Below are 26,008 nucleotides of genomic sequence, written 5' to 3'. Positions count from 1 at the left end.
TTAGTTTAAAATTACAATCGGCAAGATTTATATTCGACGATTAATTAAATTAATATTTCGCATCGTGCCGCCGCAACACTATCCAGTTATATTAATAACTCTTTTGCATTAAATTATCATACATAAACATGACGCAAAATGACGTATTTTCGAAGGCTGCGTTATTCGCAGAGAGAGAGAGAGAGAGAGAGAGAGAGAGAGAGCTTCGCGAAACGGCGGGAAAATAAATTATCTCTCGCGTCGACAAGTTACCGCGCGATAAAATCTCAACTTGACGGTAACAACGACAATGAAATAAAACGAGACGAGGTGACGATGACGCGCCGAAAATTAGCGTCACAAATCTCCCGACGCCGTCGTTGAAGGATTCCGCGGATGACAGCACGACGGCGTAAGTTTGAAAAACCGCGTGCGGCCGTAGGCTCATTCGCCTCGGCCGTAAACGGTCCCCCCTGCCTCTCCCCCCCCCCTTCCAGAGCTTTACCCACCGCCCGTTCCGCGGACATTTGGCAAGTTTAAGCGGGGCCGCAGGTGCGGACTTTGTCGTTACGCTGCGTGCGAGGCCGGCGCGCAGACGGCGGTGACAATCGGGGTAACATTTTACGGGCACGTGAGGGGCTTTAACGAGCCGGCAGTTGACCCGTCTGAGGGCATAAAGACACGTGGTTCGCGAACAAATTACGGGCGCGCCGCGGTATAAACCGCGCCCGCTCGCGCGCGCGCCACCCAAACTTCCCCGGAACTTCTCGTCACGGCGTACGTGACAAATCTGACGTCACTTTGTGCAAGTACATACAACGTGCTCACGTCGGTGCGGACGCCGGTGTGTGGCGGGAGACGGAGGGAGGGTCGGTCGGGTAACACGGGAACATTTTGCGGCAGCGAGAGGGGTTAATGAGCATCCGCGTAACGTGGGCTGCGCGAGGCGGGGTTGGCCGGTTGAACGCGCAGAACGGGGACAAACGTGAGATCGTCACACTCGGCGGCTTTCGGAAGGAGCATTTTCTCCAGCGTGCCGATCTCGATTCGCCGGAGCGAGTCGAGAATGCTTTCACGCTCGCGGGGGACGTCGCACGCTCTAACGGCTGCGCCGCTGTTTCCCCAGGGGGACGGAAACGAAAACGGATCCGCGACGAAGGCCGGGTCTCGTTACGCGCACGTGCGGCCGGCCGCGCGCACGATCGCCGCGTGTGTGATCACGAGATCGCGTGATTTATCGAGAGCCGGGGATCGAGTGACGAGACTGACATTACGCCGCGACGCTGGCGGGAGTGGATAATTTGGCCGCATTTCGCGGCAACCGTGGAGCGGTTAACGATTACCGAGGGTGGTCGGTCGGATTGCCGGGGGAACAAGAGTCGACGGTGTCTACGTGTAGAACGAGCCGGCCGCCACTCCGGATAACGATAGCTCGCGTTAACGACCGCCGAGAGCTACAAGCTCGCAGCTCGGAGACCGGACAGCGAGGGAGCCGCACGTAGAGCCAGTCGAGAGACAGCGCGAGACGAGACGAGACGAGACGAGACGAGACGAGACGAGACTGCCGGTAGGCCGACAGCCCTAATTGCCGGCCAGGGATTTACAGGGGGATAGGTGCCAGGAATATAAATATCCTCGCAGGATAGCCCGCCGCCAGGAATTTCCACTTGCTCGGCCATCAGCTAGCCAGCTAGTCCAGCCAGCCGGCTGGCCGGCCGGCCGGCCGGCTGTCTCGCCCTCGCTCTCGTCGTCCGCCGTTCTTCTTCGTCAAGCTTCGTAATCCCACCCGGGATTTTCTAACGTACCGAGAATTCCTGCGGTACGTCGCGCCCGGGCTGCGACCGTCTGCGACACGAGTCCGGACCGCGAAATTAAAAGGGATCTGTCTTTGTCGGGGGTGCGCGGACCGCCGCCGCGGTGTGGCGCCTTGCGCTCGGGACGAACGGGACGAACCGATGACCTTCGGTATATCTTGATGACGGCGACTGAACGCTGACGACGCTCGACAGAAGTCGTTGGGCTAAGAGTGGCGGTGTGTCTACGAAAGAATCTCTTTTTGTCTCACTCTCGGTTAATCGCGATATTCGCACGGATACGTGATAATGCGCTCCGCCACTCTACGTGTCTTTATTCCGAGTGCGGTAGAAATCGACGAGCGCTCGTCGAGCGGACGGAGAGAAGGAGAAATCGATCGGCAGCGGGTAAAGGAGAAAATGGTTGGATTGCAATTATAACCAGGGGGTGTCGCGGGGGAGCGCGCAACGAAACATCTCGCTACATTCAATTTCAAGATAGGATTTTCTATTCGAATCACTTTGACATCCCGTTTATCCCCGGGCCACGCGCGCTCGTCGAATAAATATCGGTGTCGCGCGATAAATTCCGGGGCGCGCACTTTTACCCGCGCAATTGTCCCGAATGCGGCGGCGGCGCCGGCACAAAAATATCTCGTGGCGAGGGGTGCGTTTAAAACATGCCGTGCGCGGAGAACGTCGGGTTTTATGCGTCCGCCGTCGCCGTGTGCTGCGGACGAGCGAGCGCGTTCATCGGTCACATCGGCGCGGGGTGTAATTTCTGCGGGACACGGGCGCATTAAGCACCGTTGAGAATAATCTACGGCACGCAATCACCGAGACGGGGCCAATGAAAGTTACTGGCAGATCCGGAGCGTTCCTTCGCGTCCGTTATTTCGCGCAGCCGGCGCCCCCGCCGCCCTGCCTCCTGCCTCTGACGGTGAATAATTCCGCTTTCTTTCCTGACGGTAAATAATTAATAGTTCGCTCGCGAGTAATTATCCGCTAAATGTGCTTTCAATGTCCAAAAGATAAGAAGGGACTCTCTCTCTCTCTCTCTCTCTCTCTCTCTCTCTCTCTCTCTCTCTCTCTCTCTCTCTCTCTCTCTCTCTCTCTTCCCTTCGTGCGCGCTTTGAAAGATAATCTATTCGTTGAACGTCGGCGCGTATCGCGAATAAAACTCGGGGTGTGTCCACCTGTACGGTGGAGCCATGAAAAAAGAACGTCTCGATGGAGGATAAAGGGTATCGCTGGTATTATTTTACATTTACGCATACACCTTATATCATCGTACTTTTCATTTCGCACGTTTTATACATTTATTTGCGCGATATATCTCCCCCGTTTATGGCGCCGCGTTTTCGAAATATCTTGCGTTGCTTTTTGTTTACGTTGACCGTTATGCAGCCTCGTCGTCTACGTGATGTATGTTGTTTGTTTTATAAACACAGCACTTGCGCGTTATATGATCGGGCGACGTATTTATGTTCTACGAAGCTGACGTTTAAAATGGCCTCTTACGAGGTTAGAAATGGGCGAATAGCGGCGCGGCGCGATGCGCACACATGAGTGGTACATATGGCAGGAAAATATCCCCCCCGTGTGTCGGGGGACGAGTTTTACGTGCGCGCACCTCGTATATCGGTCGCATTAATGTCATATAATTTTACGGTCCACGTACAGTTCACGCGGCGCTCCGCCACGCCACGTCGCCAATCGCGCTGCACTTTGATAAAAACTGAAACACGTGGCGACGTGGAGTGGGATACGATGCTTCAACTAAAAGCCGAACACGACGGCGAAAAAGGGGGAGAGGGGGAGGGGGGCGCGTCCGCCGGGCTAAATAATTCCATCGCGGCGCGATAGCTCGACCGAACGTGCGCCGACATGGCGAGTTCGAAATTCTTTATCCGATATCTGACGCTGCTTCATTCTTTATCCGATACTTCATTTTACGATTCGAAGAAACGTAATATTTCTGAGCAGTGCGCATGCGCGCGACGGCTCATCGCGCACTGTCACACACGTCGCTCCTCCGACAGACGGAATTTATAAAAATGTAAACGCTCTTGAACAATTTCTGGGAAACACCTCGTATATGACCTCGCAGCAAGAATAATTGAGATCTCTCTTCTCACGGGCTAACGCGAGTTCGCGAGACCGCGGAGGGACTCAGCGCGACTAGTCGCTTTGAAATGTTAATTCTTGTGAATCGACATTTCGCGATTTTTACTAACTCTGAGTCGTTGACTCTCGGCTCTCTGAATTAATCGTAAAGCGATAATTTCGAGACGTGCGCGAGCGTGTGCGAACTTCGCTAATTGAAAATGTCGTTATATCGTAATCTCGTCTCACAACGACCGGCAAAGAATCATCTTACCGGTTACTTCATCCGGGCGGACGGCGGCACGCGATAAGAGGCGAAAGATACGAATTAATTACTTCGATGTCCTCTCGAGCAACCGGAGGTTCAAATTCCCTCAGGACAGTAGTTTATCTTGATTACCTTTAGTCCTTTAGACCTTAGTCCGGGATTAAGAGGGATGATTGAGTAGTCCGCAAGGGCCGCGTCTGCTCCGGGCTTCTGGTGTTATATGAAAACACCCTGTCATAGTGATTTGTTCTTATTGCGCCCAAGTAGCAAGATTAAAAAGTGCGAAACTTGCGTTTTTAATATCGCGCCCTCTGCCTCACCGCCTGGATTTACACAATCGTCGGAATTAGAGGCGCGCTCCCGTCGCCGTTGTTGTCGTTGTTGCGTCCGGAGAACGTCCGGGACGAGTTTCTTTCACTCGGCGATTCGCTCACTCACACGTACAGCTGGCGCGTCGTAACGTCGTTACGCAGCGGCGGGATAATTGCGACCGAGATTAATTACGTACTGTTTACGTAATAGCTGTGAAATTGGAATCTCTTGTTACGTACGCCACGATCTTACCGCCGTTGACGCCGCGTTAACCCCGCATCCACGATGCTGGCAAACTCAAACCCTAACTATCGACTTCCTGTCCGGTGACCAATCATCGAGTCCGTTTACAGCCACGAGACGAAGCGTCACATTAAAGGACTTGCAGCAGACCTACTTTGGGGATCCTTTAAAGGATTATCTTCGTCAGGTCGACTTCGTGTCCGAAGTCATCCTCGGACAAACCGACCATTCAAGTCAACCGATACTTGATGAACGCTCGTAAAGTGCACCGGTCCCCAAAGAAACTTTGACGCCTTCCGCGAAGGCGTCAAAGTTTTTGCTGCGTTCAGCGAATCGGTTTCTTTGAGGAAACCACGCGTCGATTAATAACGATTTATCGCGATGAGCCAGCTTACCGGAATACATCAGAATTATTAAAAGCGCATTATGTGCGGGTGTGTATGTGTATGTATGTATGTATGTGTGCGTGCGTGCGTGCGTGCGTGTGTGTGTGTATGGGTTCGTCGTGCTGCAGCACAGAGCGCTTTCGCGAATGATTAATTATTTCTACGACACGAAGAAGTTTTGCTTAGACGCGCGATAATGGAAGCGACGAGCGCTTTTGTTCGCGTGACAGCGACGAAAAAGTCTAACCTTCGCAGCCGCGGATGTGAAAGAAACGTTTTCCACGAATGCAATCGACCGGAAGCTCGGTAGAGTAGAAAATAATTTATACAGTGTTTGAACTGCAGCTCGCGAAAGAAAATTCTTCAGGTAGATTAAATGGCTAGAATTCGCGAAAGCGCGCGCGCGCGCGCGCGCGAAAGAGCGACACTGGCTCGCGCGGCGGACCTGATTTTAACAAAGATTGAGCGATCCGTGAAAATTTGGTTTCACGGAGAGGCCGGTAGCGCTTAATGTCTCGCATTATACTCTGCGTGATGGATGCCACTCGTTAATTTTATAATTTCGCCGACGGACAACGTGACATACGCGAGCTACGGTCGAATTTACTAGGGTGGGAAAAATGAACGAGCGGGATTGGGATCGAAGAGGAAGGGCGCGACGAAAGACGGAGCGGAGAAAGAGGATAACGAAAGTCAAGAGATGAAGGGAAGAGACGTTAGCTGCGAAAGAAAGAAAAGAAGAAGAGGAAGAGACGAAAAAGAGGGGGGTAGGGCGAACAAAGGGTGGCGAATGAAAGAGAAGAGAGAAGAAGCAAAGGGAAAGTGAAGGAAAGAAAAGACGGAATGCAGGTGAGAGAAAACGGAAGGAGTGCGGGCGGGTGAGGGAGGTGGATGGGCGAACAAGGGAGGCGAGAGAGGTCGGTGGATGATTGGCTACCGGAGCCACCCCCGGCCGCACAATACTAATATCAGGGTAGGTGGGATATACTCTTACAAATTGTCTGCCGGCACGTCGTAGGAGGGCGCGCGCAGAGGGGGATTTGTCTCCATTAAAGGGATTGAGGTTTTGTCGTACTCCACTTCCACACTCTCCTTTCAGCTCTCTTTCTCTCACCCGCACTCACGGCGCCCTACTTGTATTTCGCGCCTGCTTCTCGTCGCGTTCTATCATTCCTCTTTTCTTTCTTTTTGTTTCTTCTTTTCCCTTTACCTCCCTCAACCTCTCCTGGCCCCTCGGCCGTTCTCTCTCTCGTGCTCCTGTGCGCGCTCCGTCTCGTTGAAGCGGGCACCAGATTGGAAGACGAATCTCTCGCCAAGCAACAAGCGTCCTCGTGAAGCCCGGCCGAGCTCGCTCACATCCAGTTAGCAGCAGCGAGTACTTTGCTTTTTGTCGAGCAGACGCAACCGAACTTAGTCAAACATACTGAACTCTCCCGCTAATGGTTACCTTCCTTGTTTCACGGTTTTTCCACTTCGTTCGCTGTCGCACGCGCGTATGAATTCGCAGGGGATGCTGCGCAGCGCGTCTCAGAATTAGTCGTGTTACGTAAAGACGTGGCGCAAAAGTTGCCAAGTCACCTCGCGTTGAGGTTAATGAACGCTTGGGAAGTAAGTAAGAAAGCTCGGTTAATCATTTTTTTAGGGTCGACTCCAAGAGAGAGGGAGAGGGAGAGAGAGAGATAGAGATAGAGAGAGAGAGAGAGAGAGAGATAGAGAGAGAGAGAGAGAGAGAGAGAGAGAGAGAGAGAGAGAGAGAGAGAGAGAGAGAGAGAGAGAGAGAGAGAGAGAGTGAGATTAGAGAACAAATTATCACACCCCCACTGTCGCTTCTCTCTGAGTTAGTCACTCGTTGAGTAAAGTATATTTATACAGGTCGATTTGAAAAATTCGTCGGGGAATCTGTATACGAAGAGGAAACAAGATTCCGGGATATCTCGCATAAGAGGTCACGAGGGGCCACGAAGCCGCCTCGGATTCGGGTTGCGTCGAGTCGACAAAAAGGGAAAGAAGACTTCGACTCGATATTATTTTATCGGATAGTTTTCGCTCGAGACCGGCTAAGGAAAAGAATGGGGCACGTAAGAGCGGCTGATCGAGTTGATCTACTGTTTCCACCGTGGAATCGGGTCAACCCCGTTTTCGCGTGGGGATATCGCCTCCTTCTTTATTCCGCCGCCACTCGCGGGAACAGAGAGAGAGAGAGAGAAAGAGAGAGAGAGAGAGAGAGAGAGATCGTAAAAAGTGTCGCCGGCGAACGACATCGTATTACTTATGCGTGATGGAACCGGGTTATCCACAACAATAATAACCGTGAGAAACAGAATCGACTTCGTCGCGAACTTGTTGGGGACTGTTTCCAGATAATCCCGCTCTCTCGGAAGCAACGCGGTTTCTGTATGATATATTATATTTTCAACGTTTACGAGATTATTATTTTTCATCGTGTCACGTGGCAGCCACTAGGTGTTAGGCGATGGCGTGTGATCCCCTCGCTGTAACGAACGATTACGAGTCGCCGAGTTCCGAGATTCGCGCGAGAATCGATGCGATTCGTTCCGTCGTGATTTTCTCGCCGCGGGAGTGATCTCTCACTTCCATCTCGTTTACGCTCGCAGTATTTCGTCGCGCGCGCGCGCGGCGACGGAAATATATCCGCAAGGACCCTTGGACTCACGCTTTCGACCAGGAAGAATAAACGGGGCGCAACTCGATGCTCCGGGGCGCGTTGGTTTCCGTCGGACAGGCCGTTGCCACCGCCACCCGTGCTTGCGGCGCGTTTGTATTTATATGTGGCGGACGGGGCCGGCGCGTTTGACCAGGCGAGAAAAACGTGTGATAAATCGGCGCAATCCGTTACGCCGGTCACCGTTACGAGTGCGGTCTCATAAATCCAGGAGGAGATCTTATTGCCCGGAAGATCCCGGTGTACGTCATAATGGGAGATAATATTGGGATCCGTTCCAAGCCATTGTATCCGATGGCTCTCTCGTTGTGTATCGAGCGAAACGTAGCGTATACGAGCGGCGCGATCCTCATCTGAATATATTAGAATCGGTAAGCAGAAGGAGGAGGAGGAAGAGGAGGAGAAGGAGCAGGAGGTAGAGGAGGATTCGTATACAAAGCCCTTGAATTTTTTCCTGCCACGGAGAAAGAACTCTCCCCACGACAAAAGGAGAAGCTAGCGGGAGATATCGCGATATACTTTTTTACGGCATTGGAATGGTGATGAAATTTCCCCTTGATAAGACTTCTCTCTCTTTCTGTCTCTCTCTCTCTCTCTCTCTCTTTCTTTCTTTTTTTTTTCAAACGTTGCAGTTTCCGCCGAGCGGAACGTCGTTGTCCGAAGAAATTATTTTATATACAGTATAAACCAAGCCAGTCTCTCTTCCTCCGTCGGGTCTCGCCGATTTCTTCGCTTCTGCAGAAACAATTTAAACGGGCGAGTGCAATCTCGACGGTCTCGCGTAATTTTCGCGGGTGAAAATCGATAAAGAGAGAGAAAGGGAGAGAGAGAGAGAGAGAGAAAGAGAGAGAGGGAGAGAGATGAGAAAAGCAGCGCGAATGAAAACATTTCGACAAATAGTCGCGCGTGATGGTTGCGACGCGATTCTTCATTAAACATGCGTAATGGGCGGGAACTTTACCGGCTACAGCTTTAGCTACTGTCGGATATCTCGAAGTCTCGAAGGTAGTCGACACCTGCCGTGGTTAGATAAGCCCCGTGCAAATTTACCCGGCTTACTTTCAGAATCAGCCGAAATACGGTTACATTGCACTCCAGCTTGCGCCATTCTCCGTCCCCTTCTCCCTATCTCTCAGTCTCTCCTTCTCTCTTCCTCTCCCTCTCGCCCCTCCTCACTCTCTCTCTCTCTCTCTCTCTCTGTTTCTATCTCTTTTCCACCTGCCCTCGCAGCAGCGCTCAAATATTTGCGCAATCAATGGCAGTTTTGCCGCGGCGTAATGGCAAGAGAAGCGAGAGTAGTATCCACGGCTCCATATTCGAGCACAAAGAGGTGCCAGGGTGGCGGTGGAGATGGCGGAAGGAAGCGTAACAGCGGAAGGAAGGTGGGAAGGTGAACGGAGGTTAAGAGCGTAACGAAAGTCGAGAAATGGAGGAGAAGGAGGCGGTGGCGGCAGGAGAGAACAGTACAAACGCAAAGCAACGGGAAGAAATGAGACTTTCGACTCGGGATTCGAGAGAAATTAAACTTCGCGGCGCACGGCTCCTTGTAATCCTGGCCGGTAGCCAGGACTTTCGCCACCGTCACATTTATATTGCCAGGCACGAATTCCCGCGTCGAGTGGACGTGATGTAACGGGGAGGATGGTTAACGCGTGGATCACGCCAAGAGTAATTTGTAAGACGTCGCGGATGTGGCTGTCGCGCGGCTGACGTGGAGCATGGAGGTCCGTCTTGCCAGCGATATTTCCACGCATGGCGGCGTGCGCGAAATATGATTACATTGATAAATAGCACGATATTTTACACTCGAACCGTGCTGCAGCTAGAGAGCAGAGAGACGGTTGTTTCGTTGATTTGTTTTTACGTTTGGCGTAGAGAGAGGCAACTGTTGGTCGTCGTTGGTCTTTCGAGTATCGAGTAACGATATTTGCAGGATCAGAATCTTGACTGGGGCGAATCGAAGTAGTTAGCCGTTAACAATGTCGACGTTTATCAATGAAATTTTGAAACTGCGCCCGGTAGCGGTCAATGCCGTGAGTTCCACAAGATTACGGGGATCAGGAGCCGTTTAGTCGCAACTCCGACGAGACTTTAACTGGCTTTAGTCAAAGTCGCGTAATTCCCTACGACGAAAACGTAACGAGTTCGCGGTGGAAGGACGTCGTCGACGTCGACGAGGACAAGGACGATGATGTCGAGAGAGAGAGAGAGAGAGAGAGAGAGAGAGAGAGAGAGAGAAACGCCTCCGTCGTCAAGAGAGACTCAAAAAGTAAAAGTCCCAAATCCTGTACGCAACTTTAAATTAAAGCAGTTCGTTTTGCCCGCCTTTCGCGTTTTTATCATCCTGCTAGTTGGCATTTTCGTGATCCCGTGGGAGAGAATGAGAGAGGGAGGAAAGGACGAGAGACGTTTGGAGGAACGCGCGTGTAACAACTTCTACCCTTCTCTCCGAAGGATATTAGCAGTCGAAATAAAATGAGGATTTCTTAACCCTCGGTCGGGAATTTGCGAGTCTTGAAATGCCGTATCACAAGCCGTGACTTCGCGGTTATTACATAAAAAACTTTGCCGCTTGTTCCCCGCCGAGAGAGAATCAATCGCGGTTTCGCCGGGGAATTTCGCATGACTGAAGCAACATAAATTCGGAATATTCTGTAAAATTGCGCCTGTCGTTTTAAGCGCATCGCGAGGATGAGCCAAACGTATGTACGTACGTACGTACATACCGCCGCGATTCACCGAAAGTTGCCGCTCTCGAAAACCCGGCGGCGAGTTTATACGAATTCAATTCCATAATTTCGAATAAAGCGACGCGCCATTCCGCACTGACGAGCCGGTATGTCGCCGCATTTGCGCGTATTCGCGAATTAAAGAAACGAACGAAGCGCTCCGGCGGAGATGCAAAGCACGTCAGAGCGATTAATTCGCGCGAGATTTACCAGCCGGTTCTTGTATTTACACGCACTCGCGGCACGGATGGAATCCCGAGTGGGATCCAGCACCTCGAGGGGCGAACAAAGGGCGGAGGCGTCATTAAGGCTGAGTGATCGACGAGCGAACGTCGGAAATACTAAGCAAGTGCCGTTTACCACGGCTGCTGGCACGTGCCAGACCAAATAGCGTTTCACGATAGGCCCTACGTTGGGCCATTATCGGACGACAGATTTTCGATATCGGCCCGCTACCGGCCCGATATTAGATTACAGTCGGGGAATATCGCGGACCCAAACATCGACAGATAGTTCTTGGTCGAGCATTGATGGAGCATTAATTTATCGCGCATTAATCACGAGCAGATTTTTCGCGCAATGCTCTGCACCGCGTAACGTTGGTCCCAGATAAAAAATCACACGCGTATCGTTGAGCTAAAGTCGAGCTCGACGACAAGTGACGGTAGACCTATGCGCGAGAATCACGATTCATAATTCGTGAATCGCGACGACGTGGCCAAGATAAATATTTAAAGACGAAGGCAATTATATATTGATCGATTGGGAGAAGCATTTTCTCTTTCTCTCTGGCGGATCCGCTCGCGTGCCGGGGCTCACACTTTTCCTCTTTGAACATTTTGCATGCGAGTATCGCGGCTCTCACACGCTTTAAAATACATCGTGCAATTATCTAAAGCTCCTTTGAGTTGCGAAGTATACGGCGTACACTTAGTTATCAGCTCGGCGTGGCCGTTATGGGACTTCAAAAATTTATCTGTCTTCGAAAAGTCCGCTATTCTCCCCTGCGGAAAGAACCAAGAACTACCTTGAATCCGGCTTGCACGTGTTGGAACACGAGCTCGCTTCGGAAGCAGCTTTGCGATACTTCCGCGCCGGAGTTTCGTTTAAAGTTTCTCGCGTAATCCTGAAGTGCACGGTCTACGACGACTCGGGCGTTCTTCGCGATTTCGGTAACCTTTGGGAGAGAGTGGAGTGGAGTGGAGAGAGAGAGAGAGAGAGAGAGAGAGAGAGAGGGGGGGGCGGGAGAAAGAGAGACCGGAAGTCGTACGACACAAATAGACACGGGAAAATAACCGTTAGGCGGAAGGAGACAAAGTTCGGCCGTCCGCGAGACAAGACGCTCAAAGCACGCGTGGTTCTCGCGGAAAATGCAATGGAAACGACGACGCATAGACAGACGGGAGGAAAATCGATCGCTCGAAGCGACATCCGATCTGCCTATAATCCGGCAAATTTTGCCGATACCGCGCCGAGTTCCCGTCCCCTCAGATTCGGAGACGTCTCAATAGCGACTTCCCCGTCCGCGAAATTCCGTACGTGAGAAATCGATTATTGTGAGTGACGGTGGCGGCGTGAGAGCGCACACACGGCAAAGCTCGTGGGAAGGATATCGATCTTCGCGAGGCCGTTTTCAGGCGCGCTATATCGGACTGACAAATAGTACAGCCGATCTCTATGGGGGCCCTTAAAGACAGCCACCGCCGCCGCCGCCGCCGCCGCCGCCGCGTTGACGAAGTTCGGCTTTCTTGGACGTGAAAGAGCAAGGTGACGTGAGCATGGCACGACTTAAGGACGATTAATAGGGCCGCGTGATTAATGTCGGAGTGTACTTCGGTTGAGAGGCAGGGGGAAGGAGGATGTAATAAGCAGTCGATTCGTATTTCCGCGTAGGTAGCGAGGCAAACAAATCCACCGGAGCGCGATTCGCGAGCGCGAAGTATGCCAGTTGCGAGAGAGAGAAAGAGAGAGATAGCTTTTGGCAACGAAGATACGAGAGACAAACGCGTTTCGCAACGATAGCGTATATCCTCGCAGGCAACGGGTAACAGGAAGCTCGTCGAAGAGGAGGAATTCGCAATCGACACACAGGATAGCATCGCCGCGCGCGCACGCGAGAGAGAGAGAGAGAGCTTTGTTAATTTAACTAAAACATTTCCCGACGTCTTTTCGGCCGGCGGGATAACGGAATTCCGCGTGGAAAATTCTGCAGAGGGAAAGCAACAGCGGTGGCTGCTTCTACCCCTCCTCCATTTCCTCCACTTTCCTCCTCCTTTCTTCTTGTTTGCAAAGGATCTTGTTGTCGTCATCGTCGTTGTCGTTGTCCTCGTCGTCGTCGTTGTCGTCGTCGTCGTCGTCGACGTCGACGTCGTTCTCGTCGTCGTACCGTGTCTCACAAAGTAGCGGAGTATCGAATTCCGCTACTTTGCGACAAGAAGCGGACCCAGTCGGACACTTTCGAGATTCCAATATATTGGCTGCGATGGCAATCTCGGAGGTCTTCATTGCGAACACGATTCCGCACTCGTTTTAATCGGACATAAAAGGAGTTCGCGGCGAGTTCGCTGTCTCCTATTGACCCGCCAAATTGAACATTCCACAGGACGCTCGCTTCGACGATATTGATCTCGAAAGCAGGTGACTTCGTCGTTTAATCTCTTTTCCGCGCGGGGAAATCTCTTGTTTCGAGAGAGCGGGCATACTTGAATTAGCACGGTAATGCCCCAACTGATTACGTTACCGCAATGTGAGCTGCCGCTTTGTGATAAAATTGCCTCGTCTCAGTGCACGTCCGTTGCGCTCTACCCATCCGGGAAGGGAATCGTGATCGACGTTATAACACAGCCCCGTCAATTACTTTCGCTGACTTGACGAAATAATCGTATTTCGGCGCGAAACGTGCGGCTCGAACGATTATCGTGCTCGCGTTCGTTTAATTGATAACCAAGTCGATCCAGTCGAGCACAATGCGGTGGAAGAAAGCGTTGCCTTATTACGTCGGATTACGCTGTACATTATACCTTTCTCTCTTTCTCTCTCTCTCTCTCTCTCTCTCTCTCTCTCTCTCTCTCTCTCTCTCTCTCTCTCTCTCTTTCTCGGCCGTGTGCTTCAATTAAAAATATTTTATCGCGCAGCGAAGTTATCTCAAAGCTGATTTAATGAGGAGCGCATAAAATGAAACGCGAGAGATGTATCACGATACCATAATGATCAATGGGATATGGTCGTGGCGATTCTTTTTCGTCGTCACGACGACGCTGACGACACGACGACGACCGTGACGTTACGGGCATCTCCTTGTCGATAATTCCAGAGCTTAAATTTATTCTGGCGTAAATCAAACATATTCCACAGGTACTCTTTGTTAATTTTTAGTAGAGCTTACGCCGCGACTCGGCTTCGCGGCTTAATTAATATAGAATTTCTCGGAATTCCAGCGTTTTATTTCCACCGAGAGAGCGAGAGCGCCTCTCGATGTATTGTAGAATTTATCTTCCGTCTCGCTGTTTGGTCAGAGAGAGGAAAAAGAAAGAGAGAGAGAGAGAGAGAGGGGGGGGGGAGGGGAAAGAGCCAGGCGTACACGAGCTCGCCATGTCGAGCGCGCGCGTATTATTCCGCGCGCGCATTTTACTTCAAGTAATATAATTTCAGTAATATAATTTCGATAGCGCTAAAACGCCGTCGCCGTCGCCGCCGCCGCATTGCGAGGTGAGAGATATTCCCGTGACGTAACGCGTCCGATGACAATTAGCCTATTCGGTTGGAATACTCGGGACACGGCCGAACGAAGAAGGCGCGTCCGTTTGACGCGCCTGGCGATCGCGTCTCGCCGCGAGTTAATTGGCAAAGCTGGTAATTACTCATCTGTTTTGTCGCGAAATTGAGACCGCCGGCGTTGACAGAGATTTTGAATCTAAAATGCGATGCATTAAACAAAGGGCCGCGAACGGGACATTAATTCACCATTACGTCATGGTAATCAAGTTAAATTTTCACAATGGGGAACGAATTTCATCCCGCTTGTACTGGCTGCCGCCATCAATTTTGCAGATGCGCGTGACGTTTACAATTCGCCCACATTAATTATTCCGCGAGTTCTCAGAATCCTGACGCCTCGCGCGTCTTCCTACTCGGCTAGCGCGCATCGCGTACATTTAACATACAGATCCACTTATCTAGCGCGGCGATTCCTGCGAAGATCGCCGCTCAATCAGGAAAGCTCACGCGAATTAGCGGGAATGCGGGCCGCGCGTGGCGATATCCGTTGCACGGATCATAATGATAAAAATCATCATCATCAGAATCGCGATAGCCGACAGGAAGAAAAAATGGAGGGGGCGATTCTCTCGTCATTCGTCCGCGCAGCGATATCGGGCGATCCGTCATTGACGAAATATCGATCGCGGAAAATGGAGCCTTCCGCGAGAACTCCAACGCGGCCGCGCTCGTACACTGCGCGAGCTATGGCGAAATTTTAATTTATTCATCACTAATCTCTCTAACCCAGTTTCTCTCCCGCTGCTATTGCCACGATAGCGCAATGGGACGTCATTTCCCCTCGCCCCTCGCTATTTCGGGGCACGCTTTATCGCGGTACGAGTGTAATTACGCTTGGCAATCTCCATGGCGAACTTTGACCGCGTCTCGTACGTATGCGTAGAAATCGATACCCTCTCCCTCTTAGATGTACACACCCACATATATACATATGTAAATGCCCACACACTACATACACACACACACACACATACACACGCGTACCGGGCAACCGCGCGCGACGCCTGACTTCTGCACTGGCCGCAAACTTGAAGTCATCCGTACGGCGAAAGTAATTGCGCAAACTTTCGCCGATGCCGGTGACGTTTAGCGAGCGTTAAGGCTCGTTATTGGCAAGCACGTGCATATTTCAGTGGCAGCCGCGTTACAAGCGCGCATTCGGACGTGGGGACGTTACCGAGTCTCACGGGGGTTGCTCTCGCTCTCTCTCGCTCTCTCTCTCTCTCTCGGGCTCGCTCACCCCCTACCCCGATCGATATACCCCGAGGAAAGACCGCGGAAACGACCAGTGCTCCTGACTAGAGTGTACGTATGTTACACGTACAATCTACCTTCGTTATCCTTATCTTAGACGGTCGCACACGCGCGCGGGACCGGCGAAACTTCAATTTCTGGCCTGTGATTTTCACTGCCTGGCGCTAAATAATTTGCGAGGGAATAAAACTCCGCTCGGAAACGTTGCCGTCGGGGTTGCTGAAAAATCGTTACGTCACATGTCTCCGTTCCTTAGCCCGTTTCGTTTCTCTTCTCGCCCGGACCTGCTCGTCCCGCTCACCGTTTGCGGCTCGTATCCGCCAATTCGGGAAATGTAACGAGGGACAATTCGATTTTGATAACCGAGCAACTCGAAATCCCGAAAAAGCCGGATTATTCGAAATAACGCGGCTAATTTCGGTACGCCTCATTGTACGAAAGTACGCCAATAATGTAGCGCGAATCGGCGCAAAACGATTCGCGAACATATTGAAAATTCGATTAAATTGCGAAACGTCGGCGGAGAGAATTAATCGAAGTGGCCGGAAATGTGATTCTCGACAGATTTATTCACCGCCGTCGAATTTCATCGGTGTGTTTTCAGCTCCGGGAGCCGCGAGTCTGCGAGAAGCGGTTCTCGCGAGCGATTTTCGTTCGTCATCGCAGCGACCGGATATGGTATCCGAGATTGATCGCGATGCGCGATCGCGACATTTTATCGTTCCTCCCGCCGGTTCGTAAACGCACCTGCTCTGTGCTCTCCTTCGTCCTCCCGTCGCCGCGACCGTTCGCGCTCATCGTCCTGTGAATTCGAATGAAAACGCCGATGATCGGCGGTGCGTGGGCCAACTTTGAGGCTTCCCTCGCGCGAGTCGCCCCGGAAAATCGTACGATCACTTACCCCTGTGACTGCCGGTGATCTTGTCCCGCAGGATATTTATCTGGTGCACTCGACCGTACTCCTCGAACATCGTCCTCAGGTCGTTCTCGTCCATGTCGTGAGGTACCTGACCCACGAACATCTTTATGTTGTCCGGATCCGGCTGCTCGACGCTGTTGTTGTTCATTACGCTGTAACGTGAAAAGGAAGTTTATACGCTGCGGTAACGCGCGGTGTATTAAGCACGCGTGTCTGGAGAAAAACAACACGCCGTTATTAACGTGTTAACGGGTCGGAGACCGCCAGCGCACGCTTTGTCAGTTGAGGCTTATCGCGTTGAGCTGATGGATAACAAGTCTCAATCTTCGCCGAGTGTTTTTCTCCATGTAAATAATATTGTACGTAATATTTGCGCGTAATCGCGTCGCGTCGTCGGTATTCTACGTTCGCTAATCGAATCCCACTGATGTTCGAATTATTAGAAATTTGGAGGCGCGTAGTGTGCGCGAATCGGAGGAGCGAGAGAGAAATATGCATATCGCAAAGTCTCACACACACACACACACACAATATCTCTCTCTGCCTCTTTTATTTTCCTAAATAATAGTGAAAGATTATATACATAGGTTTATCAAATAATATCGCCCGATAAAAGCGTGTGATTTGGCAAATAAAACGATTCCGCGAGTCGGCTCATTCGGCCGACTATTTCGCCAGTCCAAAACCCAATCGGCTATTTTGATTGTACGCGCTGCAAAGCGCGAAATATTCTCGCGGGCATCGCGCTCGTTAAACGAACGATTAAAATATTAAGCACTTTATCAGCGTGCAAAGTGGAGCGGAGGATGATTTCATTGCGGCGACGTATGACCGCGAATGGCCGTAAAGTGAGTTAGAAGTTATCGTATTGGAAGCGGAAAAATATTCGGCCGAAATGTTTTGCAGACACATGTCCGCCCCGCTGAATGTGAGTATATTTTATATACAGGGCGTGTCGCCGTTATTGAATATCGTTTCAGCTGCAGGCTGACAAATTTGAAGTAGATTTTCCGCTAGCGACAATTTGACGAGTGCTACTAACGTGTCTTTGACTTTTCATTTTCGCTACTCGCGCGCAATTAAACGCGCACCATAAAATATGCACCATTTTAGCCCGTCGGCGACGCGAACGGACGGAAAGTAGGTTTCGCCATTTGTAAAATGAAACGTCGCTAATCGACTCCGAGTCGCGAATACATTCCGACCACCGGCCGTAGTCGGAAAGAAAATGCGAAGGCGTCGAAACATCGCCTTTTCGCCCTCCCTCCTCCTCCTCCTCGTTTTGCACTATACACACCCACACACACACACACACACACACACACACACACACACACACATGCACATACACGTGTGCAGTTTGTGCAATTTGGCGTGCGCGCGCGCGCCTTCCGGCCGAATTTTTCGCCGAGAGGTCGCACTCACTCCGGCCGAATAGCGAGATTAACGTTGCATTTTGCGCAGCGCGACTGCATGCGACGTATGTCGCGATGGATATTTTAGCACGTACAGCTGCGAGCGGTGCCGTACGCGCAAAAGACTGCCGGTGTGTGTTTGGCTACCCCAGAGTACATATTTGACCACCTGAGCGCGACGGTAGGTACGCTTTCGAAACTTACTCGCGAAGCTTTTCGCCGGCACGCAGTAATTTCGCGCGGATTACGCGTGTTTGAGGTCCTTCTGTCTCTCTTTTTCTCTCTCCCTCTCTCTCTCTCTCTCTCTTGCTCTCCGTGGGGAGGACGTTGCTGACGCACGCGTCCCTCGATCGCGTCACGCCTTTGCGCCCGGTCGGACAGAGAGAAAGAGAGATAGAGAGACGAGTTTCTCTTAATTTCAGAATCCCCTGTGCGGATCGCGCACGCATCGCCCTCTGCCAAATATTTTCGCTCTCAGCGGCTGATTAAAATCTGATACCCGAGTCAATATTTTCCATCTCGTCGGGCGCATCCGTTCTCTCCTCCCACGCGAAAACCTACGAAACATTAACGTCCGACTTTAATTCGCGTTTTTTCCCGATTGCTCCGAGCTTGTGTGCACGCGCGCGCGTGCGCACGATCGCTTGCGAGCGGTCGTGTAATTTTCTTAGCGATTAAACGGAAGACCAGGATATCCAGCTCCGCCTTTAATTGGAAGCGGGAGCAAAAGCACGTGCGAGCTTACGATATCCTCATCTCGGTGGATGAAAGCTCCCGCTAATGATTCGTAAACTGGCTCAACATCCTAGAAGAGAGAGAGAGAGAGAGAGAGAGAGAGAGAGAGAGAGAGAGAGAAAGAGAGAGAGAGAGAGAGAGAGAGAGAGAGAGAGAAAGTAAGAGAGAGAGAGAGAGAGAGAGAGAGAGAGAGAGGGAGAGAGAGAGAGAAAGTAAGAGAGAGAGAGAGAGAGAGAGAGAGAGAGAGAGAGAGAGAGAGAGAGAGAGAGAGAGAGAGAGAGAGAGAGAGAGAGAGAGAGGGAGAGAGAGAGACAGTGAGAGAGAAGAGGAAGAGAAGGAGGAGACTGCGTCGTACACAGCGAAGTATTTATACGCTACCGCGGAGGCACGAATTCATGGCGAGTATGGAGTTAATTAGGATCTCACTAGGATACTCTCATTGAGTCGTTAAGCGGCTGAAAAGAAGCGGCAGAGGTGCGTGTTCGCTTTTTCGAACGCACCGTGTACGCGGCACGGCGCTTTTAGCGGGCCGGTTAGCCGGCCTCGCGTGAGTTACGCTCGTCGTGGAATGCGGCTGGTTTATACGAGAAGCGGAAGGCATTACTGTTTCACGCTGCGGACGCGACAGTTTGTTGCGCCGTAAAATCGCTCGCATAAAGTTAGCCAGTTTGAAATAGTGACCCGGATCGCGCCGCTCTTTTCGCTCTTGCGCCTCACCCTCTCCCCGGCCCTGCTTCTCCTCCTCTGTCTATTCTGCCGACTCTCTCTCTCTCTCTCTCTCTCTCTCTCTCTCTCTCTCTCTCTCTCTCTCTCTCTCTCTCTCTCTCCTCCTCTTCTGCGCCGCTATAAATCACCGAACTTGAAAAGTCATCGTCCTGACGGCACGCTCCGCGAAAGTCGAAAGTTCCAGATCGATCGCGCGCGCGGTATGCACGAGGTAGTTAATTACACGCGACCTTGGGGTGTCGTGACTACCACGACTACGACGACGAGCTTCATCGTCCGCGTGGCTCGAGCATCGCCTACCTATTTCCTCGTTACAAAATTCCAGACGCATCGATCGCGGGAGGGAGGAAGGGAAAGAGAGGGAGAGAGATCGGCAAGATGGAGGGAGGAAAACATTCGGCCGTTTGTGGGATAAAACGAAGTTTCTACAAAGCCGGCCGGTTCGAACGGCAAATAAGGAAATTTCGGTACGCCCCTCGGGAAGGGAAGGCTTTCATGATCCCGACGGCAGGGTGCGGCGGGGTGCGCGCGCGATGCGGGGGCGAAAAAGAGTTCGAGAATTTCGCGAAACGATAGGAGAAAGTTAATATTAGTCGGCGCGGTTTAAAGCGATTTTCCGGCTGAGCGGCTACTCTCTCATCTCTCGGTCTATGGAGTGCAGGACGAGGTAACCCGGGCAGCCAAGAGAGCGAGCGAGCGAAAGAAGAGGGTGTCTGTGTTACGTCGGCAAGCTTCTCGGGAAAGAAAAAGCTGCATCCCCCTTGTCTGTTCCCTTCCGCCGCGGCAGGGAACGGTGGTGGCGGTGGGGCAGCGGGGAGCGGGGAGCGGGGAGCGGAGAGCGGGTTAACTAATCGAAGGAGCGACTAAGTTAACTAAACGAGAGACGGTCTATTCCTGGCGAGTCGAGAGAAGCGATCGGCAATCGCTTCCTCGGGATTGGTCACGTGCCAAGATCCGCGCCCGATGGCTCCTCGATTGGATTAATCGAGATTTATCGCGAAGTTCCGCAAGGGGAAATCTCTTGCAGCAGCCCGCGGCCCGAGATACGGCCCGAGATGTATGGTATATAGGTTTGTCGGTCGGACCGGCGCGCGGAATCGGAATGCGAGTAATTAAAATGACGTGTCTCACGAAATTGACGTGTTAATTAAAACAGTAATAATGACGGTGCGCTGCGAAGCCGCACGAGCAATTAAATCGCGCGCGATGCAGCGGTTTCGATCCCGCCCGCGATCGCGGCGAAAAGTTGGTCGGAAAGTTAGCACGTTCCCGCTTCCCTCGTCGTCCTCGTCACCACCGCCGTCGTCCTCGTCGTCGTCGGTGGCCGCAGCCGTAAACGCGGAACGCGAAGCCCGGCGATGGACCTTGGCGCGAACGCGCCAGTAATTACAGCGTGTTTCGCAACCGGAACAGCGGGACAATAAATAATTACGAATTTTCATAACGGCGCTCAAATTTTCATTGCGCGGCGCAACTAATTACAGACACGTGCGCGACGTTCTTGACAACGACGCGAGGTAAACTGTAAATTAGTGCTTCAGCTGCGGTATCCAACTAGTTTACGTTCCCGTCGAAATAATCAGCGTTGGCGAGTCTACCTGGCGCCGAGATCAAATTTGCGATCCCGCTTTCTCTTTCTCTCTCTCTCTCTCTCTCTTCCCTTTTTTATTTATCAAGAGTGTTTCCCAGCGTGTTTACGATTTAGCGCTCTCCCGGTGACTTGCCGATCACCTCGGGGACTTGCGATCTCGCGTGAAAATTCGACGGTAGCCCTTCGAAACGAACGACAGCGTCGAGATGCGGCTTGCCCTCCGCATTAGACATCCCCCCCCCCGTCTGGTCGTCGCTCGAGCGTGCGTCGTCGCCGCGTAATTTTATTTCAATTATTTTGCGCGCAATTGTAATTTTTCGCGCGCGACGCGCGTCTCCTTGCCGCCGCGGCTTGGCCGGATGAGCTCGTCGGCGCTCAACGGACACTTGCGCGTGCTGATCCCGCCGTAATTTGTGGCCGTCGCAAATTGACCCCGGTTACAGGCAAGTACGAGCCAGCAACTCGTAATCCCGCATCGACGTTACCGTGACAGTAACGGCTGTTACGTATTTCCGGTGTCCGCCGGCTCGCTCAATTATCAGAGCACGGCGCGCGGATTAGCGGCCGCTGGACGTGCACATCCACATGCATCGCGATCGGTATCTTATCGGTAATGGGGATGCGACGATGCGCTGCTTTCTCGCCGAGCCTCGTAGGAAGGCGAACCGGGGGTGCAGCAAAGATGGGGCCGAACGGCGATCGTATCCTGCCTGGAAGCGATCGGCAAGAAGCGCGCTCTCTCCTGCGAACTCTCTTCCATCCTTCCGTCGCTTACTTCCCCCCCCCACCCCGCGACTGCGTCCTTCTCATTCGAGTTGTCAAAAGCCTCCCCCCGATCCTCGGACGCGCGATAGTCGCTTTAGTCGACAACGCGAGTCGACAACCTCTTGGCCGGTCGCGCGATCAGCGCGACCGCGCATCGAGAGCTTTCCCTTGAATCCGCGATTCAGCCCTTTTCCAAGGAGGGAGCGGACATTTGTTTTCGTCGCGAGGATTTATAGCGCGGCGTGATTAATTAATCCACGATTAATCTTTGGTTAACGGCGCGGCGACCTCGGAGGGGCGGTTTCGCAAATTTCGCTTAAGATATTTAGCGTGCGAGAGTCGCATTTCGCGGAACAATGTGCGCGCGCGGCAAAAACGCGAGGAAACGCCGGACGCGTGTCACAAGCGAGCGGATGAAGGAGTTAAAGGCGAAATTAATGTCGCGAGCTGCGCGGTAAGGGACTGCTCGCATATGGGCATAACATCCCTTTTAAGAACCGACCATTTACCACCTTCAGGGCGGGATGAATGATGACTGTACCGGGCGCCATTAATCATCCGGCGTAATCGACGCGTCGGCGATTCGTCGTTACAAACCAGCGCCGAAGGTGCGTATAGGGTCGGCCCGAAATTAATGGTTAGACACTTCACACATTTTCGGCGGCGCCTAGCGAGCGGACTAGCTAAGAGATAGCGCTTAATATAGCGCTTAATATGATCTCGATAATGGCCGACAGCCGCGCGAAATATTACGCAGCGCGAGTCGACCACGACGACGAGCGGGGGCTCGAGCTGCTTCCGAGCTTCGGGGGATTATCGGCGAGTTCATCCGCGTCGCGCGGAAGAAGCGATGAAGAGAGACAGAGGCGGAGGGAGATGGAGAGGCGGGAAAAGAGAAGAAAAACCGGGAGGAATCGTCGCAATCCCACTGACCAAATCGCCCGTGATGCGTTACCATAATCGAACCTCCCTCTCCCGTTCTCCTTCGCCGGCTCACCCCTTTGCGCCACGACGCGCAATTTAGCTCAAGTAATATATACCGCCAGGACGTGTCTTTACACATCACTAATGGCACGAGCGGGAAACAAGCGCGGGCCACTCGACGTAATACAGCCGTCAACGTAAATGAATATCGAGTGCGGGCTCCGTCGTGGTGCGGCCTCTCTTTTTCTCGCTTAATTAATTGACTCCACCGGCGATATCGGAGGAGGAATGTTCGGAGGCTCTCGTATATCGAGCGAGCGTATAGTCGTCATTATCGCGCATCCGTTCGGCGAGCGCGGTTCGGCGAAGCGAAGGGCGCAATAAGGGAAAAGTAGCGCTATCCGAAGGCACTCGTTATGGCCGTATCGCTTACCATCGGCGCTCGCTCGAGGCGGCAGTGAGAAACGATGGGAAAACGCAAAGTTAAAGATACCCGGAGCGTTGCCCTTCGCCACTCGTTCCGGTAATGTATGTGGCGATTCCGCGGAGTTACCGGCTCCGACGAACAATGGTCTCTGAGAGTTTCGCTCCGCGGCTCTCGAGGCCCACCGTCGCCGCCGCCGCTACTTTCGCAACTTCGCCGATATTTCAGAGACCGTAGGACTGGAATTCTCGGGGCGGCGGTATTACAGCCACTATGGGCGACCTTGTTGTAACGCTACCTGGCTACGGAACGGCTTAACTGTCCCGAAGATCGAGCGTATCGGAATCGTCCGAAGGAAGACGCACAGCACCATTTCTACGCGGACGAGAGTCGTCAGTAATTCGCTCTCGTAAATTCCTCCCGCTAGTCGTGCATATCTTTTTCAGCCCCGGTCACCGTGCCGATTTTTACTTCGTAACTCGGCTCGCGCGCTCGATCCGTGACGCGACGGAGCAGAAGCGTCATAATTTCTTATTATATCGGCGTACGCCGCACGAGAATTATCGCTGGATATCGGGGAGGAAAAAAACGGACATGAAAGTGCGAGCTGTTTGAAAGTCCGTTCTATAACTTGCAGGACCTATGATGAAATTTTAACAATTTTTGTCCGGATCGGAACACGCCAGCCGTGATATTCTCTTCTCTCTCCCTTTTTTTTTTTTTTTTGATAAACCATCAACCAACAAAGCCACGCCCGCGCGGCCAGATTTAAACGAATTTAATTTGCATATTTATTGACGATGCAATTTATCGCGATAATATATTTATAAACACATTTTTAATTCGCGCGTGTCAATAACCGCCGCCGTTATATAATTCACACTCTCTCTCTCTCTCTCTCTCTCTCTCTCTCTCTCTCTGCCGGAGGACAGAGAGTTTAAATTCACATTGGTTCCGCGTACGACGCGTATCATTTAATGTAATAACGCACTATAATTAAGCAATCAAATGCTCGCGTCAAGCGCGTCTTGCACAAAGGGACTGCGTATTTATAGAATACATCGCAGCCGGGCGCGCTGCCCGGACGGACGATTCTTCGCGTCGCACGCACGGAGACTATTTGCTCGGGCATGTTCCGGTATGAGATGATCTAGTTCTGTGTAAATGGACAGCATGCACGGAGGCAGCCGAGGATAAAGGATGTGCGCGGGACAGGCGTAATCCAGTTTATCGGACAGACTAATTAGAGGGCCGAGGATGCGGCGAGTGGACCCTAAGGGACGGCCGAAGGGCAGAGATCGGCTGCCAGGCTGACGTTCTCGTCCTTAGAGTGTTCTAATTGGCGTAAACGTTCCGAGATCGGGAGGCTCGCTCGTAGTCGCGATATCCGTCGCTAATTGAGACACCCAGTCGCTCGGAGAGTCAGCGCAGTCTCGCCGGAAATAAAACGACCGACTCGTGGGCGAAGGGCGCGGGCGGCGCGTCCCGGTAACGCGCGAGTAAATCGACGTTTCGTGGCCGCGCAACTCGACGCCGGATCGTGGCACAGCCGCGTCGAATAAATTCATCGATATAATATCGTATTTACTTTCTCTGTCCCTTTCTCTCCTTTTGCCGACGTTGTCCGCGACGAACGCTCTCCTCCGGCGATGGCGGAACGAGGCCGGAAGGGCGAAGGGCGCGGGTGCGGGTGGCGTCGGGGGCAAAATATCGCTCCGCCTTTGGAATTTAACGAGGGACAAAGGTATCGCTCGACCTCCGATGTTCCGACGGGGAAGTACCGGCGGCTCGAGCACCCTCAGACGGGTCCGTCAATTTCCGCGCTCGTTAGGTGGGTATTTATTCTCGCTCCTTCCCGCCCGTCATGCACCTTATACCGCGCCCTTTCACCGCGCTCCGTCGATTGATTTTAATTATTTTTCCGTCTCTCGACGCGCCCACGGGCTTCCGGCGTGCTCGCGATTTGTTCAACCGACGCGCTTAATTTTCAAGGGAACGGGCGAGAAAGGGAGAGAGAGAGAGAGAGAGAGAGAGAGAGACCATCGCCGTGTACATTGAGATCTTCTCTTCACTTTCCACGTGATATTCCGCGAGATTCTCGTCGTCGTTTTTATCGATCTTATTGGTTCGCGGGATCTTAGCGAGAGAATGACATATCTTGTATTTTATACGCGCGAACATGTTATTATTTATATTTTTGTTATTGGGCGAAATCAATTTAACTAATTAATTATATTAGGTGAGCAAAAAAGTTCTGAGCTTTAGATCTCATACAACCGAAACGACAATTTAAATTTTATTTATCTTCCCGCCTTTTTGCGGTTTTAAAGCGTTGACATTTGGCCTTTTAAAATGCCATGCGGTTTGGCGTTTGATGCACATAACCACAAAAATCAGTAGTGTTCACGATGGCAATAACAAAAGAGCATATTCGATTTTCCATCCACTTCGCGTTTCATCTGAAGAAAAATGCTGCTGAAGCCACTGAAATGATTTTTGCTGCATACGGAGAGAACGCTGTAAGTCATGCTACGTGTAAAAGATGGTATAAAAAATATCGCCAAGGAGATTTCAGTCTTGAAGATGAACCGCGTGCTGGACGCCCTCAAAAGATTGAAACGAACAAATTGCAAGCATCGCTGGATATAAACTGTGCGCAAACTGAAAAGCAGCTTGGCGTCACGCGGCAAGCCATTTCCGTACGTTTACATGCAATAAAGATTGAATTTTGCAAAAAAAAAGCTCAGAACTTTTTTGCTCATCTAATAAGTAAATATATTATAACAAATGCAATATATATTCAATTTACGGAGAGTAAACGAGATTTAGTAGAAAAAAGGGTGTAGGAACTAAATAAGCAACCTTTAGAGATTTAAATAGCGCTTGTTTCTGGAGGGTCGTTGCGTCGATTATCTCTCGCTAATAGTCCGTCTCAAGTGTGTCAATCTCAGGGCCCCGAAAACGCGTGCATTCCGAGAC

General features: G+C 51.8%; 1 protein-coding gene across 2 annotated transcripts in view; it reads right to left on the bottom strand.

The window, feature by feature from the left end:
• The window catches only part of LOC105190613 (CUGBP Elav-like family member 2), a 384,647-nt gene that overhangs the window by 127,815 nt on the left and 230,824 nt on the right, over positions 1-26,008 (bottom strand). For both annotated transcript variants that reach the window (XM_025298595.1, XM_025298597.1), the window contains one exon: positions 16,432-16,601. In XM_025298595.1, the coding sequence (XP_025154380.1) occupies positions 16,432-16,601 (170 nt within the window). The remainder of the gene's footprint in view (positions 1-16,431; positions 16,602-26,008) is intronic.

The sequence above is a fragment of the Harpegnathos saltator genome, unplaced genomic scaffold, assembly GCF_003227715.2.
Source record: "Harpegnathos saltator strain DR-91 unplaced genomic scaffold, Hsal_v8.6 scaffold225, whole genome shotgun sequence".
NCBI lineage: Eukaryota > Metazoa > Arthropoda > Insecta > Hymenoptera > Formicidae > Harpegnathos > Harpegnathos saltator.
This window is presented reverse-complemented; position numbering and strand designations above follow the sequence as displayed.